This window comes from Salvelinus fontinalis, chromosome 10 (genome assembly GCF_029448725.1).
Source record: "Salvelinus fontinalis isolate EN_2023a chromosome 10, ASM2944872v1, whole genome shotgun sequence".
NCBI classification, from domain to species: Eukaryota; Metazoa; Chordata; class Actinopteri; order Salmoniformes; family Salmonidae; genus Salvelinus; species Salvelinus fontinalis.
The window spans coordinates 28,786,364-28,807,769 of NC_074674.1; the positions used below are offsets into that span (position 1 = coordinate 28,786,364).

General features: G+C 44.3%; 1 protein-coding gene across 3 annotated transcripts in view; it reads right to left on the reverse strand.

Annotated features, from left to right (window-relative positions):
* Positions 1-21,406, reverse strand: part of LOC129863932 (stress-induced-phosphoprotein 1-like) — a 68,747-nt gene that overhangs the window by 6,448 nt on the left and 40,893 nt on the right. The window contains exons 1-2 of one of the 3 annotated variants that reach the window (XM_055936387.1): positions 1,258-1,362; positions 10-219 (exon numbers count right to left, since the gene is read on the reverse strand). In XM_055936387.1, coding sequence (XP_055792362.1) covers positions 10-219; positions 1,258-1,266 — 219 coding nt within the window. In that variant the 5' untranslated portion in view covers positions 1,267-1,362. Of the gene's footprint in view, positions 1-9; positions 220-1,257; positions 1,363-11,168; positions 17,312-21,406 lie in introns of those variants that run through there. The other 2 variants (XM_055936385.1, XM_055936386.1) reach the window with 2 other exon arrangements.

The window sequence follows — 21,406 nt, forward strand, 5'->3', positions numbered from 1 at the left end:
TCGTCTCACCTTTCCCCAGTCAGGTTTAATCTTGATGGTCTGACAGGCGTCCTCCAGAGCACTCTCGTAGTTGCCCTTCTTGGCATAGGCAGCCGAGCGGTTGCTGAAGAGGACATGGTTTGAGGGATCGAGGGCCAACGCTTCTGTGTAGCAGCGTATGGCCTCGTCGATCTTCCCGGCACTCAGTGCCTTGTTGCCCTGATCCTTCAACTGTGACACCTGAGGGGAAAGAGGGACCTGAATAAATTCACTGTAATCAAATCTGTTTAAATATTGCTTTTTCATGATATTGATTTTTTACTAAACTGACAAGTAAAGAAATACTGCCATCTTGATTTGGCCAATTTGAGCTCTATAAACAACAATCTGATTCCTAAAGCAGCCATGGTCTAACGTTAGGAGCCAGCAGTCAGGTTAAACCAAACAAGCCTAGACACCTACATGCTATGAGGCCATTACATATTGCAGAACCTGGCCATGTTTCAGCTAAACGGATATAGACTGCTAGCTGAACCACTAAGATTTTCAAGGTGGTTAACTGAGTTGAACTAGCTACTGCTATATGATAGCTAGCAAGTTTGATTGCTGACTGACTTGTAGTCCTGCCCAACGCTTAACTTAACTTGCCAGTCACGTCCTTAGTAGTTCGTTAGATAACTAACTAGTACGCTAGCTAGCTAATTGGAAAAGCTAGCTAGATAGTCATGTTAGTAAACGTGAAAAAGTTAACTAGCAGCAATGTTAGTCATTTCACAGCATGAAGTCATTCGTGACGGAACTTTGTTTTTTTCTGATGATCGACAGACCATGCGTATGTAATATTAGCTAGGTAACTAGCTAGCTATAATAGCTGATTAGCTAGCTAACTACCGGTAGTTAACTAAGCGGCTGGTTACTAATACACACGGTTCTGGACCAAACATATTTGCCGGCAAATTAGCCAACTACAATTGAAAGCTATTTTGTTAACTAATGTGCTAACATTACCGGTTAGCTAGATAGTTAATACGCGAACATTACCGGTTAGCTAGCTAGCCAGCCAACTAGCTACCGTTACATGGCGAGCTAGTAACAATGAAGTCCGCATTGAGTAAAACGAGATAGAAAAATTTAACTAGTTTGCTAGCTAGCTATCAATCTTCAAATAGGACAAACGCGTTACAATTGACCACCATACACAAACAGTGCGACAATACTGTAAATATTGCAGAAGAAATACAGTTTTTGACCGGAATATTTATGACAGTTGTTACTCACTTTATCCATGGTATAACCATGAGGTTCCAGAAACTACTGTGAGACGAGAGCACCGCCCCTGCACAATATGGAGCTAGGTTGCCAGATTATGTTTGAGGAAAGCTAAGACCTGAGATCAAAAATGTTTTGTGGCAGTTTCCTTTAGAATGTTTTCTATTGTTTGTTAAATACAGATCTGTGTATTAGATAATTGATCAATATAAAAGTGGTTTATAAGTTGATAAAGTTGATTTATAACCAAACTGTGTGTTACTCTAAGCTCCGCATGCATACATGGCAACCCCAGTGCTTACCCATATAGTTCAGTAATATTTCTGGCTTTATGCGCACTGGTGTATGATTGGTTCAGCTTAGTTAATCGAGGAAAGCTCAGCAAATCAAAGGCTAGTTCGTGTTGAGTACGATGAGTAAAACAACAAACGTCGAGTCAAGGAACGTTACCATATTCATTCTAGTTCTAGAAGGATCGATCTGGTTCATCTCCTTTCTAGAACATTCTGGACATATTGGGAAACGCTTGCTGTTGTTTATATAAATCATCAGTTGAGTGTGATATGCTGTCAGTGGACCTGGTATGACAAAAGGAACATAAGGACAAAATTAGTTATGAGAGAAATCTCCCCTTAGAAAGCCCTAGGTTATAATAAAGAATGGAAGCTGCATACAGTGCATTCGGAAAGTATTCAGACCCCGTTCACGTTTTGTTACGTTTCAGCCTTATTCTAAAATGGATTAAATTGTAATTTGTCTTTATCAATCTATACAGAATACCCCATAATGACAAAGCAAAAACAGGTTTAGAAATGTTGGCAAAAAAAACAACAAATGAAAAAAATAAAATTACATTTACAGAAGTATTCAGACCCTTTACTCAGTACTTTGTTGAAGCACCTTTGGCAGCGATTACAGCCTTGAGTTTTCTTGGGTATGGTGCTACAAGCTTGGCACACCTGTAGTTGGGGAGTTTCTTCCATTCGTCTCTGCAGATCCTCTCAAGCTCTGTCAGGTTGGATGTGGGAGCGTCGCTGCACAGTTATTTTCAGGTCTCTCCAGAGATGTTTGATCGGGTTCAAGTCCAGGCTCTGGCTGGGCCAGTCAAGGAAATTCAGAGACTTGTCCCGAAGCCAAGTTTTCTTGTCCCGAAGCCTGGCCGCCAACCCAGAGACTCTGGTGGCGCAGCTAGCACTGCGATGCAGTGCCCTAGACAACTGCGTCACCCGGGAGGCCGTGGATTTATATTTTTGCCTGAAGATCTTTTACTTTGATTAAACCACCGTTTCTAGTACTGCTGTGTCTGCCTCATCTTCTGGGTTCTGCCGACTATTAGTGACTGTTTCTCACACCGGGTCCTGATACCCAGTTCACCTGGCCGTGCTGTTGCTCCAGGTTCAACTGTTTTGCCTGCGGCTATGGAACCCTGACCTGTTCACCGGACGTGCTACCTGTCCCAGACCTGCTGTTTTCAACTCTCTAGAGACAGCAGAAGCGGTAGAGATACTGTGAATGTGATCGGCTACAAAAAGCCAACTGACATTTACTCCTGAGGTGCTGACCTGTTGCACCCTCAACAACCACTGTGATTATTATTTGACCCTGCTGGTCATCTATGAACATTTGAACATCCTGGCCATGTTCTGTTATAATCTCCACCTGGCACAGCCAGAAGAGGACTGGCCACCCCTCATAGCCTGGTTCTTCTCTAGGTTTCTTCCTAGGTTCTAGCCTTTCTAGGTAGTTTTTCCTAGCCACCGTGCTTCTACACCTGCATTGCTTGCTGTTTGGGGTTTTAGGCTGGGTTTCTGTACAGCACTTTGAGATATCAGCTGATGTAAGAAGGGCTTTATAAATAAATGTGATTTGTTATGGTAGCGTTCCTTTGCTCAGGCGTCGCTGACGCATGCCCGATCTTACAACGTCTGGATAGGTATTTTAAGTTTCAGGTAACCACATCATATGGTATGGCAATCTGGTAGTCGATGACACAGTTGATGAGAGAGAGAGAGAGAGAGAGAGAGAGAGAGAGAGAGAGAGAGAGAGAGAGAGAGAGAGAGAGAGAGAGAGAGAGAGAGCATACTTAAATTCACACAGGACATTGGATAAGACAGGAGAAATACTCCAGATATAACAGACTGACCCTAGCCCCCCGACACATAAACTACTGCAGCATAAATACTGGAGGCTGAGACAGGAGGGGTCGGGAGACACTGTGGCTCCATCCGACGATACCCCAGGACAGGGCCAAACAGGTAGGATATAACCCCACCCACTTTGCCAAAGCACAGCCCCCACACCACTAGAGGGATATCTTCAACCACCAACTTCAACCACCACAAGGCCGAGTATAGCCCACAAAGATCTTCGCCACGGCACAACCCAAGGGGGGGGGGCGCCAACCCAGACAGGAAGATCACGTCTGCTAAATTGTAATTATTAGATTTATTGCCTACCTCATGCCTTTTGCACACATTGTATATAGATTCTCTTTTTTCTACCATGTTATTGACTTGTCTATTGTTTACTCCATGTGTAACTCTGTGTTGTTGTCTGTTCACACTGCTATGCTTTATCTTGGCCAGGTCGCAGTTGCAAATGAGAACTTGTTCTCAACTAGCCTACCTGGTTAAATAAAGGTGAAATAAAATAAAATAAAAATAAAACCCACTCAAGTGACGCACCCCTCCTAGGGACGGCATGGAAGAGCACCAGTAAGCCAGTGACTCAGCCCCCGTAATAGGGTTAGAGGCAGAGAATCCCAGTGGAGATTCATATTCTGCTTGAATCAGACTCCTCTGAAGAAAAACATCAATCAATCACATTTATTCATAAGGCCCTTTTTACATCAGCAGATGTCACAAAGTGCTTAAACATCAGTCCTAATCCCCAACAAAGCATTGAGTTTCAGGACAACATGTTGATGAGCACATTTAAAGTAATGTTGATATTTCCGATTTCACTGGATGTTTTGTAGGCTTTTTTGGAAGTTTATGATTCATCATAAATGATCATATAATCATTACTTAATTCATCTATCTGCTTGCCATCACAGTTCAATGCAGCAACAGTGTGGATTTTCTAAAGCACATGTGATGTAGGATCCTTTGGTTATGTTGTCATTAATCCTTTGCAATGCCTTGCTGAGTTGCAGTTACCCCTGTATGTCGGCTGATGGCAGCAGGAGCTCAGCATCGCTCAGCGTACACTGCTGGGTGTTGCCGGCACAACCCCTGGATTCTTCTTTGAAAAAATGTTGCTAATTTATGATGACCATAGTAAGAGATACTGTGTGTGTGGGTGGGTGGGAAGCTGGGACGAGCCAGATATAAACCAGCAACCGTGAACAAGGTTGTCTCCCGCTGCTATACGCCAATAGTCTAAATCACCTGTCAAACTCTTTCAGAGGTCCGAATGTCTCAGTGTTTTAGCTCCTCCCTTGTACTTGATTGATGAATTAAGGTCATTGGTTAGTTAGGAACTCCCCTCATCTGGTTGTGTAGGTCTTAATTGGACACAAATTGAAAGGAAAAAACAAAAACCAGCAGGCACTCGGCCCTCCATGAAATGAGTTTGACACCCCTGGTCTAAATGATCCCATCCTAAATGTGTTTTTGTGCCATTTCCAAGCCCTTTAGAAAACACACTGAATAGCTTGGCAGAAAAGAATAATGAAAATGGCAATGAAAGTTTGGCTCTACATGAGAGAAATATTGTAAAAAAAAAATATATATATATATGTCCATGACTCTGCCTATTCATAAAAATGTATTATGTCCCATCACCCTATGCCCCAAATGCTGCTGAATCAACCTACATAACTTTTATGTGACAGATAATGAAATTGGAGAGCAGGTGTGTGTATGAGTGTCAGCATAAGAACGAGTGTCTGTATATACATATCCGTGTATGTGTTTGCGTGTGTGTATATTGGTGTGCATGCATTTGTGAGTGAGGGAGCGAGAGAGAGTCTTTCACAGCTCACTGCACAGCTAGATTGTCTGCAGTAGAGGTGACAAATTAGAGAGGCAGTGTCAAAAGAGAAGAGAGCAACATCACCCAAAGAAGTGGTAAGGATGGGTGGAGAGAATGTGATATGTGAAATTACATGGGATTTGATGTGATGTGATGCTATGTAATGACATGAAGCAAACACATGAATGACTGAGAGAATAGTGAACACAGGATCCTGAAAGCAGTGGTGCTGTCAGAGCAGAAGGGGTGACTGTAATGACAAAGAGGCAGACGAGAGGTCAGCCTGAGAGCTGAGGAGGTGGGGAGCGAAACAACAACAGGGAAGGTTGTGGGTAGGGACAGGGGGAGAGTCAGTTTGTGTGGCAGTGGCATCAATTGATTTATTCCTGCTGTATCGATCAGCCGACAGCCCTGTCCGTGAAGGAAAGCATGAGGATTAATGCATTGGCTTTTGTAATGAATGGGGCTCCTGGAGTGGGGAGAGAGGGGCTGGCACTAAATCAGTGTGGTGTTGATCATCCAGATGGGCCCAAGAAAGCATGAAATAGGTACAGCAAGGTGTGTGTGTATGTAAGAATGCTGTTCATAGACTACAACTCAGCATTCAACACCATAGTCCCCCCCAAGCTCATCAAGCTGGGGAGCCTGGGACTGAATACCTCCCTCTGCAACTGGACTCTGGACTTCCTGACGGGCAGGCTCCAGGTGGTGAGGGTAGGCAACAACACCTCCGCCATGCTGACCCTTAACACGGGGGCCCCATGGGTGTGTGTGCTTAGTCCCCACCTGTACTCCCTGTTCACCCACGACTGTGAGGCCCTGCACGACTCCCACACCATCATCAAGTTTGCTGATGACACAATGGTGGTAGGCCACTACAACAACCTTTCCCTCAACGCCAGCGAGACCAAGGAGCTGATCGTGGAGTACAGGAGAAAGAGGGGAGAGCACGCCCCCATCCACATCGAAAGAGATCATCACTAAGGACTTAACAAGGTCCACATACACCTGCACAGTCATGAAGAGGGCACAACAGCGCCTCTTCCCCCTCAAGAGGCTGAAAAGATTTTGCATGGGCCCTCGGATCCTCAAAATGTTATACAGCTGCACCATCGAGGGCATCTTGACTGGTTGCATCACCACTTGGTATGGCAAATGCACTGCCTTCGACCGCAAAGTGTTACAGATGGTGGTGTGGAAAGCCCAGTAGATCACCGGAGCCTAGCTCCCTGCTGTCCAGGACCACGATATCAGGCAGTGTCAGACACCCCAGCTCCAGACACCCCAGCTATAGACTGTTCCCACTGATACCGTCCGGCAAACAGTACCGAAGCATCGGCTCTCGGACCAACAGGCTCTGAAACAGCTTCTACTAAATAGCCATCAGTCTGCTAAATAGTGAATTAAATGGTTACCTGGACTATCTGCACTGACCCTATCTTGCACTGACTATATACACATTCACAAGACTATATATGCACACTATATACACACTCACTCACACACACTACACTGACACTCACACAAACCCACACACATTCACATACACTACATACGCACACATAAACATATAACACACACACATACGGACACAACACAAATACACATACACACGCACACACAAATACACACACACCATTTCACTCATCATATGCTGCTGCTACTCTGTTTTTTATTTTACTCTTATTATCCAATGAGTGTACAAAACATTTCCACGACATAGACTGACCAGGTGAATCCAGTTAAAAGCTAAGATCCCTTATTGATGTCACTTGCTCAATCCACTTCAATTAGTGTATATGCAGGATTGTGTACAGCCAGATCACCCATGATACAAGTCAGTATTCAACATCCATCCATGTCTGACGACGTTGGGAGATGATGTGGAAACCAGCCACTAGGGGCATCAGTGAGCGCTGTTACCTTAATAATCGGTTCTGGATTTGCTACGGCATTGTGGATGGGCGTAAGCATTTACCCTCTGATTCCAATGATTAAGGTAAGAGTTAAGGTTTGGGATAGGGATAGGGTTATGAATGGTTAAGGTAAGAGTTAAGGTTTGGGATAGGCTTAAAACTAAAATCTCCAAAATTACTTTCTATCGATGGATTTCAACTAGCAACCTTTGGAATCAGAAGCATCCACAACTTTTTTTAGATTTTCTATCATAAACCGTAACCCTTACCTTAACCATTTTGAGTTAATGCCTAACTATAAGATTTCTGAGTTAATGCCTAACCTTAAGATTTCTGAGTTAATGCCAGAACTTAACCCTAACCTTCAAAATGAGGAGTTAATGCCTAAACTTAACCTTAAACAACTTGAAATGTTATGTTTGCAACAACTTCTAAATTTGATGTTTGAAAAACACGGATGAATGTTTAATTCTGACGCAAAGCTGTGAGAGCTAGTTGATTGTGTATGTGTGCCACTCAGAGGGTGAATGGGCAAGACAAAGATGTAAGTGTCTTTGAACAGGGAATGGTAGTAGGTGCCAGGCGCACCGGTTTGAGTGTGTCAAGAACTGCCACGCTGCTGGGTTTTTCACGTTCAACCGTTTCCCGTGTGTATCAAGAATGGTCAACCACCCAAAGGACATCCAGCCAACTTGACACAACTGTGGGAAGCATTGGAGTCGACATGGGCCAGCATCCCTGTGCAAAACTTTAGACACCTTATAGAGTTCATGATCCCGACAAATTGAGGCTGTTCTGAGGGCAAAAGGGGGTCAACTCAATAGTAGGATGGTGTTCCTAATGTTTTGTACACTCAGTGCATATCCTGATACCTCGTACCCCTGCACATTGATCTGGTACTGGTACTCCCTGTATATAGCTCCACATTGATCTGGTACTCCCTGTATATAGCTCCACATTGATCTGGTACTGGTACTCCCTGTATATAGCTCCACATTGATCTGGTACTGGTACTTCCTGTATACCGCTCCACATTGATCTGGTACTGGTATTCCCTGTATATAGCTCCACATTGATCTGGTACTGGTACTCCCTGTATATAGCGCCACATTGATCTGGTACTCCCTGTATACAGCTCCACATTGATCTGGTACTGGAACTCCCTGTATATAGCTCCACATTGATCTGGTACTGGTACTCCCTGTATATAGCTCCACATTGATCTGGTACTGGTACTCCCTGTATATAGCGCCACATTGATCTGGTACTCCCTGTATACAGCTCCACATTGATCTGGTACTGGAACTCCCTGTATATAGCTCCACATTGATCTGGTACTGGTACTCCCTGTATATAGCTCCACATTGATCTGGTACTGGTACTCCCTGTATATAGCTCCACATTGATCTGGTACTGGTATTCCCTGTATATAGCTCCACATTGATCTGGTACTGGTACTCCCTGTATATAGCTCCACATTGATCTGGTACTGGTACTCCCTGTATATAGCTCCACATTGATCTGGTACTGGTACTTCCTGTATATAGCTCCACATTGATCTGGTACTGGTACTCCCTGTATATAGCTCCACATTGATCTGGTACTGGTACTCCCTGTATATAGCTCCACATTGATCTGGTACTGTTATTCCCTGTATATAGCTCCACATTGATCTGGTACTGGTACTCCCTGTATATAGCTCCACATTGATCTGGTACTGGTACTCCCTGTATATAGCTCCACATTGATCTGGTACTGGTACTTCCTGTATATAGCTCCACATTGATCTGGTACTGGTACTCCCTGTATATAGCTCCACATTGATCTGGTACTGGTACTCCCTGTATATAGCTCCACATTGATCTGGTACTGGTACTGCCTGTATATAGCTCCACATTGATCTGGTACTGGTACTCCTTGTATATAGCTCCACATTGATCTGGTACTGGTACTCCCTGTATATAGCTCCACATTGATCTGGTACTGGTACTCCCTGTATATAGCTCCACATTGATCTGGTACTGGTACTCCCTGTATATAGCTCCACATTGATCTGGTACTGGTACTCCCTGTATATAGCTCCACATTGATCTGGTACTGGTACTCCCTGTATATAGCTCCATGTATTTTATTCCTCTTGTGTTACTATTTTTAATTGTATTATTATTTTGGGAAGGGCTCATAAGCAAGTATTTCACAAGTCTACACCCATTGTATTCGGCGCATGTGACAAATATAATTTGATTAGATGTGCTTAGGAAGTAACACTGAGCTGTCTAAACCAGCGTGCAGTCAGAGCAGGCCACAGCCGTCCCTTCCCAGTGAGTCAGTCCCCATGCAGACTGCTTGCTTAGGTCGGGTGACCCTCAACCCGCCTTACACACCAACACAGCTGATTACACACTTATTATTACAATTGCATTTGATGCGGTCGAGAACTTGTACCTGCGCTTCATTTCTCCTAATTTGACTTCTTTACAACAAATCGTTTGCGCTGTATCTAAGAATCAAGCAAAATTGTATATCTTAATTCAATCCACGATCACAATGGCAATATGATTTGGAACGTAATTAGACGCTGGGTTCCGTTACTTTTCCAGAGCAATGGCTCGAAAGAAAGTCCGTTGGGCTTTGCTCAGAATAAAATTGGATTGACTGATTGATTTATGTATGTCAAATGAAGGACACACACAGACAGACAAAGAGAAATTCCACACAGAGCGAGAGAGGGAAAGAGGAAGGGAATCACGGATGGATGGATGAAGCAGAGGCAGTGGATGGGGTGGTGGGGTATAGAAAGAGACAGAGACAAATGGAGTGTGTGAGACAGAGGGAAAGAAGTGAGACACATGTCTACTGACCTCCCCCTACTCTCAGCTAATCCATACAGAGAGGGGAGGAGGTGGAGGGGAGGGCTGTTGGTGTCACTCCCAATAAAGATAGGAATTAGAGTGACATTGGCTCGCCCCCCACCTCTTCAACCTTTTGACATGCTTCTATTTAATATTGTGCCCTGGAAATCCTATAAAAGACATGAGGCCTGGAGCACTTAGGCTGTCCTCTAGAAGAGAGGTGGATGGGGGACACAACGTAACTCCTGTCAAATTACTGTTTCCTTGGGCCTGCATGTCTCTGTATATTTGCCCAACTTGTTTCCTTTTGCAGTCAGGATTGTTCAATGGACTAAATCCACAGTAATGCATACCGCTAATGTGTACACCTCTGCCTCAGACTATCAAATCCAAAATGGTTCCTCCCTCTTTCAGACCAGCTAGGCAGACAACTAGAGGAAAGAAACAGCTGCCTTAAAACATAAACAACATTTATTTTCCCACATAAATGAGTTCATCGGAAGGTTCCTACTGTTCTTAGCTGCTTATTGTCCCAGTAGACTAATTCTACTGGGTGTTACTCATAGTGTTACTCATAGTCAGCCAGCATTGCTGTGACAATGTCCCTTCAGTATTAGTGCATCCAGCAGCCATGGACACAGTTTAAAGATGCTCATGAACAGGCCAGTATGAATGTGAGAGCAGGTTAATGCCGGCCCATATGTTCTAGGAACTGCTTGTTTTTGAACAGGGGAGAAATAAAGAACAGCGAGAGAGGACAATGAGTGTAATGGTAATCATTGTAGGTCTATCAGCTGTGTAGATGTGTGTGTGTGTGTGTGTGTGTGTGTGTGTGTGTGTGTGTGTGTGTGTGTGTGTGTGTGTGTGTGTGTGTGTGTGTGTGTGTGTGTGTGTGTGTGTGTGTGTGTGTGTGTGTGTGTGTGTATTTGCCTGTGGGATATGATGGGGCCAAAGCAGTGGAAATCGATACATCTGTACCACAGCCAACAAGCTGCTTGGCTTTGGTTTAGACCCCTGTGTGCTAGGACACAACTTTAACGAGGAACAGGTACACTCAAACAGACACAAACACACTAATGCTAGACAGACAAACTGAAACACACACAGTAACACACACACACACTCACTCACACTAATGCATGGACTCCACACACACACAAATAAATGTGCCACAAGGCTTTGCACATTTCCCCTTTAATCACATTGAAAAGAGACAACCTTTATACAAAATAGTTCATTTTTTCTCAGTATAACACAGAGTCCAACAAAGGAAGAGAGAGCGATGTTCAACAGCAGCAACTTACAAAAAACACAGGAAAAATATGGAGGGCTAGACAAAAAAATAACATAAAAAATATTTTTTAAAGCATAAAACCACAGACCATTGCCTTGAATTTCCTGTGTTATGCCGTGTTCATGTCATGTTGGAAACTCGGGACCTCAGAGTTAAAATTAACGTAAGTTATTTGCGTAGAGCTTCCTGTTGGTTGATTCTGATACTTCCCAAATGGGAAAATCGGGTATCATCTTTCTACAATGAGTAAGCAAGTCGGAAATCTCAAGAGTTTCCGACATGATGTGAAAGTGGCACAAGTTGGCGCCGGAAACCTGGATCCACTCAGCATACCAAAGGCTTCCAACTCTTGTGTGGGTTGGGTGATGGGCACTCTACTAAGAGAAGGAGCATGAAGAGGGCGCGCTGAATGTGGATGGGAATGTGCAATAATTGATGATAATGATGATAATGATGAGCACTATTTCACCCAGAAAGCTTTAGAAAGTGTGCTGGGTGACGGATCCCCAGCTGACCCTGTTTTCGCTCTCTGTTATTGTGCAGCTAGCATCGATCTGAGCACAGAGAGGAGTGTTTTATTTTTTTAGAAACACAGACTATGCAAACAGGGCCTTTCGGTGGAGCCAGGGCAGTCGCAGCAGGGAAGGGAAGACATCTGTGTTAATGGGCTGCAGGTGGAACAACTGCTGGTCTGAGTCAGCAGGAGCCACACAATCTGACACACAAACAAACACCAACTGCTGGTCGAGTCGACAGAGAAGTAAAATCGGCAGATGGTCTAAAAAAATGAAGCAAAATTACCGTAAGTGCTCCCTGCGATGACTGAGATGCACACAATCTGCATACTTACTGTGATTCTCTCTCTCTCTCTCTCTCTCTCTCTCTCTCTCTCTCTCTCTCTCTCTCTCTCTCTCTCTCTCTCTCTCTCTCTCTCTCTCTCTCTCTCTCTCTCTCTCTCTCTCTCTCTCTCTCTCAAACATACGCATCTAGCCATGCAAGCTCAAATAGAAACAATCATTTAAAAAATATATATATTATCACATACTGTAGGTGCAGTGAAATTTGGTGTTTTACAGGGTCAGCCATAGTAAAGCAAATTAGGGTTATGTGCCTTGCTCATTTTTCACCTTGACGGCTTATTTGAACCAGCGACCTAGCGGTAACTGGTGCAACCCTCTAACCACTATGCTACCTGTCGTAATAGCTGCATACCAAATAAATACACTATGTTTTATAGGAGAGAGAGGGCGAGTAATAGGCAGAGAGGGAGTTACAGTAAAACATGCAGGCCTGGTTTCTGTATGTAAGCTGGTTAGCTGTGATATGATACTTCCCCTCACTATTACCCCTATGTGTGGTTACTTAAAAAAATGAAATAAATATATTTCAACAGTTTTTTGTGCTCTTACATATGGTGAAATGGCGACATTGTTGCTGTAATGTGATAGATTATACTGTGTTATTACCACTCTCTGAGAATTGATTTCTAAAGAAGGTGTACACTCAATAGGGACCCTACCACAAAAAAATGTGCACACTTTTAAAAGGCTCAGTATTTTGTTTTTCCTGTAGAGACAGGTGTGGATGGTATCTCAAAGTGGAAATGAGTGGATGTCATGGTAATAGCATAAAATGAATAAACTAAAAAAATCTAAAATAAAATGTTTATCAATATTTTCTCAAATAAAAACCTGCCACCAACAGCATCATTTGTTCCAGTTTCACATGTTGTATTCAAAATAAAATTAACGCTCCTTTGACATTTTGTCTGACAGTCAACCTACTATGAAATCCTAACAGACAAAACAGCCAAGGAATCACGATTTGTTTCCGCCATGGAAACAGTAAAGTGATAAACAAGCAATGGAGAATATTAAAGCAATGTGGAGTAGCAGGCTATGACAAACAGGTTTATGCATGGGTTAACTCCGTCGTTCCAGAGCCATCATTTCTGTGTTGTCTTCTGCATTTGAATCTGTCGCTCTCTTTTCCTCTGTGTCTCTCTAGGTCTCCCTGTCTGTCATTATCCCCTCATTCACTCCCTGTTACGTAGCTGTAAGTGCTGATTAATTTACATTTGTAGTGCTTCTGGGTATAGGGGAAGTGGACTGAGTAGCAGGGTTGGGCTCAATTCGAAATGAAGGCAGTCAATTCAAGAAGTAAACTAAAATTACAATCAAATAATCTAAATAAGGGCATTTATTTTCAATGACTTCTCAATAAACTGAAAAGCTATTTATTTCAAGAGTTTTAAATTCAAATCACTTCCTGAATTGACTGCCTTCAATTCGAATTATGCCCAACCCTGCTGAGCAGAGAATTATCATCAGTGCCCACACAAAGGAAAATAGAACTCACCCCATTGTCGCCTCACCCCACCTCCTCGGATCCTCTACCTACTCACTCCCTCCCACAGTGCAGGTCCACAGTGTTACGGTTTGATAATCTACCTGATATCCTCTAGCTGTTTACATACAAATTTTCTGGTTCACACTTACAAGACTGCTGTGTCTGTCCACAGGATGCTCCACAGAAGTCCTCTGTCCTGTTGGGAATCGGCCCACTAGTGAACAACTACAAAGCCATCTAGTACCAAGCGGAGGCCCCCCTTCTCACCAGAACACCACCACCTTCTAAGGTAACTTGATAAGTACACAGAGGGAGAAATGGAGGTTTGACTCTTAAGTCTCAAGGTAGCGATTTGTCAGTCTTGGCAGGGTACTCTATTATTAACCAAGTTCTGTCTTGTAAACTGATAATGTCTCTTTTGCTTCAGATAGTTTTCATTGAAGAGGTGTACATAACATAAACATTCACGCTGGTGCAGTCAAGAGAATTCTAATCTTCAGAGTTTATTTATTTATTTTTTAAATCTTCTTCTTGCTCAAAAATGACCTACAACAAATCCATCATCCCCATCAAGGGTGAAATTAGAGTAATTTCCCCATTAAAAATGTCAAGGCCCAGCTACAAAAAAACGCACCGAAAACAAAACCAATAAATAAGGGTAGCAATGAGGGACTAGCTTTGATCAGTGGATGTCTATCTAAGTAAAGTATCTACAAGCCTGGGCTGCATTGAATTCAATGCATTGTTCCGTTAAAGAATCTAGCCAGAGTCATCAAGGATATCTTCAGGGACAGCCACCCCTGGGCCCTGACAAGACCCTCACCCTGTGGAACCACTGGATCAGACTACAACTAGTCTGCTTTAAGACAAGCGGTTATGTGGGCCGTTTGAAAAATAACCATTCACAGCTTTAAAGAGCCCTGTCTTCAGGTAACTGATAGGACAAAATGGGCACATCAGGATAGTTGAGGCATTTAAATGGATGAGCCAAGAGGGCAAAATATGGCCAGTGGGCAAGGGATGCATATCAGTCTGTCTCTCTGACCCTTTCAGGACTTTTTAACCTTACAGCTTTGTTAGTGTGACGTTCCATACATATGCCCTGAAATGGAACTGTACTGTATGTGAAAATATCTTGCCGTTTCAACACAGCACATAATTTGATTGTCTCACTGAGAGAGGGAGCAGTGATGAAAAAGTACACTGACCATTACTAATGGTGTGAAGAAGCAGTCCGTATCAACACCTGTAATGGGACGTTCGTTAGTCCCTGCTGCTGTGTACCAGTAGCGGTTTCCTGCAGGCATCCCAACCAATTAATCAAATAGTGTCAGTGCAGTGAACAGCAGGCTTAGCTGGAATGGGAGACTAGAAGAGGAAGGCACAAAAGGGGGTGCTTCAGAAGAACCCATGCGGACAAAAAAATTGTGCATCTATACAGTACATCTAGAACAGTGTGGAACTGGCCAGGACTATCACGTGTAACAGTAGTCTATATCTGGGATCCCTCCTTCTCTATAGCCACGGTTGGTGCCATACCCTGCATTGGACACTTGGTGGGCACCTTTGTAGAGGCCGGTGCCATTGGAGGGGAATATAGTGTGGATGATGTAATCCTCCCGGAGGGGCATGGGTTGCAACGGCTGATGGGTAACCATGGGTGTCATCTGGAACCCTGGGCCTCGGATCTCCAGGATGGTGGTGTCCTTCTTTGTGCCTGACTCAATGTAGTCATTGCAGTGCTTGCTCTTTCTGGAGCTGCCACGGCTGTAGTGGTCACGAGAAGACAGGCGTCCGGCCTGAAGCCTGTACCAGCAAAAGACGGCAACTATGAGCGCCAGAGAGACGATGGCCGTAGCTCCTCCAATGATCCCAGCCAGAGGCAGAGTAGCCATGTGTTCAGGGTCCTGGTTGTCCTCCTGGCCCACATCTGGCTGACTGGGGTCTGATGTCTCAGCTTTAGCGCACACTGGAGCTTCATCTGAGTCAGTGTTTCCACCTGCCATGGCTCCTTTACCCCTGGAGCTGGCCGCCAGGGGCACCATGCAGATGATGTAGCTGGAGCGGGGGTGCAGGGAGGTGAGCAGGTACTCTCTGCGGTCTCCTCTCACCAGGGTCTCTGTGATGGAGCCCATGGCAGCGCTGGTTCCCAGCCGCAGCCAACTGAGTCTGAAGGAGGAGGTGGGCTGGGCCACGCTCCAGGTGACACGGATGCTGTCGGGGGTCAAGGGCTTGACATTCAGGGCCAGGCTCTTACCTACTCCACTGCTGCCCAGTGTGTAGTCTAGACCAGAGTCTGGTAGCCCCAGGCCGGGCCGCTTGGAGCGCAGGGTGAAGAGGGAGCCCTGTGGAGGGGTGAGGGTGGTGGAGCTAGCAGCAACCCCTCCTACTTCTGCTCCACCCCCTCTGTCTCTGGTCTCACTTCCTGTGGCCCCGACCCCAGCCCCAGCCCCGACAGCCACTATGCCTGGGACTTCACACTCCTCCATCTGACTGGTCAGGTCCTTAAGGGCCATGTCTCGAACCTTGTCAGGCCCCTGGCAGGTGAGGCCCCTCACCGTGATGGAGTTACCCCTAGCATGCAGCCAGTCATGTAACCAGCGCAGGTTACAGCCACAGTGCCAGGGATTCCCCCGCACCAGCAGTTGTCCCAGGTTGTCCAAGTCTTTGAACAGGCCCCGAGGCAGGGTGGTCAGGTTGTTACCAGACAGGTCCAGTCTTTGGAGCCTCCTCATGCCATCCAGGGAGCCACGGGGAATGTGGATCAGAGCGTTGTCCTGCAGAGAGAGACGCTGCAGGTGGGTACTGGGCAGGTTGAGTGGCGGGGTCAGGAGGGAGTTACGCACCAATGAAAGCTCTGTCAGGTTGGAGAGGCGGGAGAAGGTGTCGTCTGCGATGCGCTGGTTGGCCAGGAGGTTCCCGTCCAGAACGAGGCGTCGCAGGGAGGAGAGGCCACGGAAGGCGTGGGTGGGGATGGTGGAGATGCGGTTGTCGTCCAGCCTCAGTTCCTCCAGAGAGGCCGGGAGCCCAGAAGGGATGCTGGACAGGTGGTTACGTGACAGGAAAAGCAGGCGCAGCCGTGGGTTGTCAACGAAGGCCTGGTCCTCGATGCTGACGGTGGAGACAGAGTTGTCGTCCAGGTGCAGCTTCTCCAGCAGTGGCATGCGGGCCAGGGTGGCGCGGGGAAGCGTACGGATGTTGTTGTCCTGCAGGTGCAGTTCCCGGAGGGAAGGGGGCAGGTGCATGGGGAAGTCATCCAGCTCGTTATCATACAAGTAGACCACTCGGATGGTGAGTTGACGCTCCAGGGAGGTGGGGAGCCCGGCGTTGTCTATGTGGTTGTTCTGAAGATAGAGCACAGTGGCAGAGGGGGGCAGAGGGGGGATAGAGCTCAGGCCACGGTCGTTGCAGTAGATGAAGTCCTCGTCACATCGACAGACAGAGGGGCACACTGGGTCTCCCTCCTCGTCGTACCCTGTGGCTGCAGCAATCTCCAGCACCTCGGCCAACAGAGTCAGGCAGAGCATGAGCAGGAACAGCCAATCACGCAGCTCGACCACTCCCTCAGACGCCATGGTGCTGATGATGAACGTCCCTTCCTCTCGATCTCAACTTCCTGGATCCTTGAATCCTAAGGATAAGCTCAAACCAGGCCGGCTCCTTCAGCCCTAGATAGACTGAAAAGGATACAGGTTTTAGTTAACAATTCGCTCAAATGACCAGATCACTAAGGTTTAATTGAAATTCCCAAATCACTGAAATGCCAGGATATAACAAGCTTGACAATGTACCCTTATTTCATTATGCCTAAACTATATCCCACAAATTATACATGGTCACATGGAAATTGAACCGCTACAGTATACTAATCCCTCTAAGGGTCTATATCTCGACTTCAATCCCCTTGTCATGGTGAAGTGGCAGTAATCTGCTTCCAGCAGGAGTTGGAGGAAAGGAGAGGATTTTTCTTCAAATCAATTTCAGTAAAATAAACCGTGGCCAAACCTGTTTGAAAATGTTGAACATAATGAAATATATCAAATAATTTTTTGGTCAAACAGTGTTCCTAGAGGGAAATTACTATTCCAAAAATACAGTTTTTCCAGACCATATGGTCTGTCCACTGAAAGAATCCAAAAACTAGGGCCTAATATTTCTGGTCTGACCACATGTTTGGTGAAATCTCCTGGCCCTATAACAGTGTAATAGAGTATTTATTTGAATTCTCCCAAAGACCAAGCAGATTAGGTATACAATACATCCCACTGTTTCTGCATTCACTACGGAATATTGATAAGCTAAGCTATGAGTGTGCATATGTGCGTATGTGTGTATATGCGTGAGCGTATTGTATGTATGTGTGTATATTTGCTGTGAGTGTACTATATGTGTGTGTGTGGCAGAGTAGAGTGAGGGATTGAGTGTGTTTTTTTAGTCTGAGCAGCTGTGCAAAGAAGTCCGTCAAACAGAGGGGAGTATTTGGGTCAGGTCCTTCAAAGGCAAGATAGAAGGAGAGTGAGATCGATGTGGTGGAGAGAGTGGGAGGGATTAGAGGAACATATGGAGTTGTGATTGGGTGGATTAACAAAGAATGGCACATAGATAGATCTTAAACACTTTCTACAGTTACTTTAGTTTCTCCCTCCCATGGTTACTCATTTGGCTTACACTAGCAGGGCTGGTCTAATCCACAGACATTATGACATCAATTACAGTGCCTTCAGAAAGTATTCATACCCCTTGATTTATTCCACTTTTTTTTGTGTTACAGCCTGAATTCGAAATTGATTCAATATTTTTTTTTCTCAGCCATTTACACACACTACCCCATAATTAGAAAGTGAAAGCATGTTTTTAGACATTTTTGCTAATTTATTGAAAATGAAATACAGAAATATCTCATTTACATAACTATTCACACCTCTCAGTCATTACATGTTAGTATCACCTTTGGCAGTGAATATAGCTGTGAGTCTGAATGGGAAGACTTTAAGAGCTTTGCACACCTAGATTGTACAATATTTGCCCATTATTCTTTAAAAAATTCTTCAAGCTCTCTCAAGTTGGTTGTTGATCATTGCTAGACAGCCATTTTCAAGTCTTGTCATAGATTTTCAAGACAATTTACATCAAAACTGTAACTAGGCCACTCAGAAACATTCACTGTCTTCTTGGTAAGCAACTCCAGTGTAGATTTGGCCTTGTGTTTAAGGTTATTGTCCTGCTGAAAAGTGAATTTGTCTCCCAGTGTCTGGTGTAAAGCAGACTGAACCAGGATTTCCTCTAGGATTTTGCCTGTGCTTATCTCTATTATGTTTCTATTCCTTGCTGATTACAAGCATACTCATAACATGATGCAGCCACCACCATGATTGAAAATATGAAGCGTGGTACTCAGTGATGTGTTGTGTTGGATTTGCCCCAAACTTAGCGCTTTGTATTCAGGACATGAAGTTGATTTCACAATTTTTTTTACAGTTTTTCTTTAGTGCCTTATTGCAAACAGGATGCATGTTTTGGAATATTTGTATTCCGTGTTAAATTTATTAAACTGAACACAAAAATAACAAAGGAGAAACAACGAAAAAACTAGACAGTCCTATCAGGTGACAAAACACAAAACAGGAAACAACTACTCACAAACACAGGTGGGAACAGGCTACCTAAGTATGGTTCTCAATCAGAGACAACGATTGACAGCTGCCTCTGATTGGGAATCATACCAGGCCAAACACAGAAATACAAAACACAGAACAAAACATAGAATGCCCACCCCAACTCACGCCCTGACCAAACCAAAATAGAGACATAAAAAAGGAACTAAGGTCAGAACGTGACAGTTCCTTCTTTTCACTCTGTCATTTAGGTTAGTATTGTGGAGTAACTACAACGCTGTTGATCCATTCTCAGTTTCCTATCACAGCCATTAAACTCTGTAACTGTTTTAAAGTCACCATTGGCCTCATGGTGAAATCCCTGAGCGGCAACTGAGTTAGGAAGGACAACTGTATCGGTGTAGTGACTGAGTGTATTGATACACCATCCAAAGTGTAATTAATAACTTCACCATGCTCAAAGGGATATTCAATGTCTGCTTTTTTACCCATCTACCAATAGGTGCCCTTCTTTGCGAGGCATTGGAAAACTTCCCTGGTCTTTGTGGTTGAAACTGTGTTTGAAATTCACTGCTCGACTGAGGGACCTTACAGATAATTGTACTTTATGTGTGGGGTATAGAGATGTGGTAGTCGTTTAAAAATCATGTTAAACACTATTATTGCACACAGAGTGATACCATGCAACTTATTATGTGACTTGTTAAACACATTTTTACTCCTGAATTTATTTAGACTTGCCATAACAAAGCGGTTGAATACTTATTGGCTCAAGATGTTTCAGCTTATCATTTTTAATTAATTTGTAAACATTTTTAATAACATAATTCCACTGACATTATGGGGTATTGTGTGTAGGCCAGTGACACAACATCTCAATTTAATCAATTTTAAATTCAGGCTGTAAAAAGTAAAGGGGTATGAATACTTTATGAAGGTACTATACGTCTATGGTGCAGATCCATTGAGGGTGTGAGAGTGTGTGTGCGTGTGTGTGTGTGTGTGCGTGTGTGTGTGTGTTTGTAATTGTAGAGTACAGTGACAGAAGTATATAGACGTGTGTGTGCATGAGCAAGACTGTACAGGACGCGTGTGTGTCCCCACAAATTGTTGCAGTCATCTGTATTCGGGAGATGTCAGACAATGCGGGGCTGTGTGGAGGGGATGGGGATGAGGAGGGGGAGGGGGAGGGGGTTGGTGTGGAAATGGTCTGGCCAGACAGACAGTCGCCTAAGGCAGGGAGGGTACAGTACACAAAACAGCCCTACACTTTCCAATACTGGAACTGGAGCAAGAAGGAGAGGATCAATTTACATAGAGAGAATGAGAGAGGGGTGGGGGAGAGAGAGAGCGGGGAGGAGAGAGGGTGGGGAGAGAGAGAGGAGGAGAGAGGGATGGGGAGAGAGAAAGACAGAGAGCCACCGAGAGAAAGAGTAGATCTAAAATGACAGCATTGACTGTTGCTACAGTATCTTCTCCATGAAATCCACTACAGAAACCGTAACTGGCAGCACTCATATCCACATATTTATGATAGAAGAGGAAAATCTGGGAATGATTACCAAAGAGGGTGCTGGTGTATCGGGAAATCCACTCTATTGATGGCATGGTAGAGATAACACTGGCACGAAGCTTATCTTACATGCCTATGTCCATGAATGTCATTTAAAATGTAGTGATTGGTGCTTGGGAAGGAGTGATGCAAGCAAGAGATGGCCATGATGCTGAAGGGGATAAATGAAGGGATCAAAGGATGAATATATGAAACACAAAAATAGAGGATGAAGAGTCTGAGGATGGAAAAAAGATATATACAAGAAAAAATGATGACCTATTTACTTTCACTGTGCTACAATACGGCCATGCTCAATCACTGTTGTACGATCAACTCTCCAAAATGTTATTTCCGTATATTATTATTTGTATGTATCTCAGTGTACAGTGCATTCGGAAAGTATTCAGACCCCTTGACTTTTTTACATTTTGTTATGTTACAGCCTTATTCTAAAATTAATTTAAAAAAGTGTGTGCAATGCTGTCATCAAGGCAAAGAGTGGCTACTTTGAAGAATCTCAAATATAAAATCTATTTTGATTTGTTTCACACGTTTTTGGTTACTACATGATTCCATATGTGTCATTTCATAGTTTTGATGCC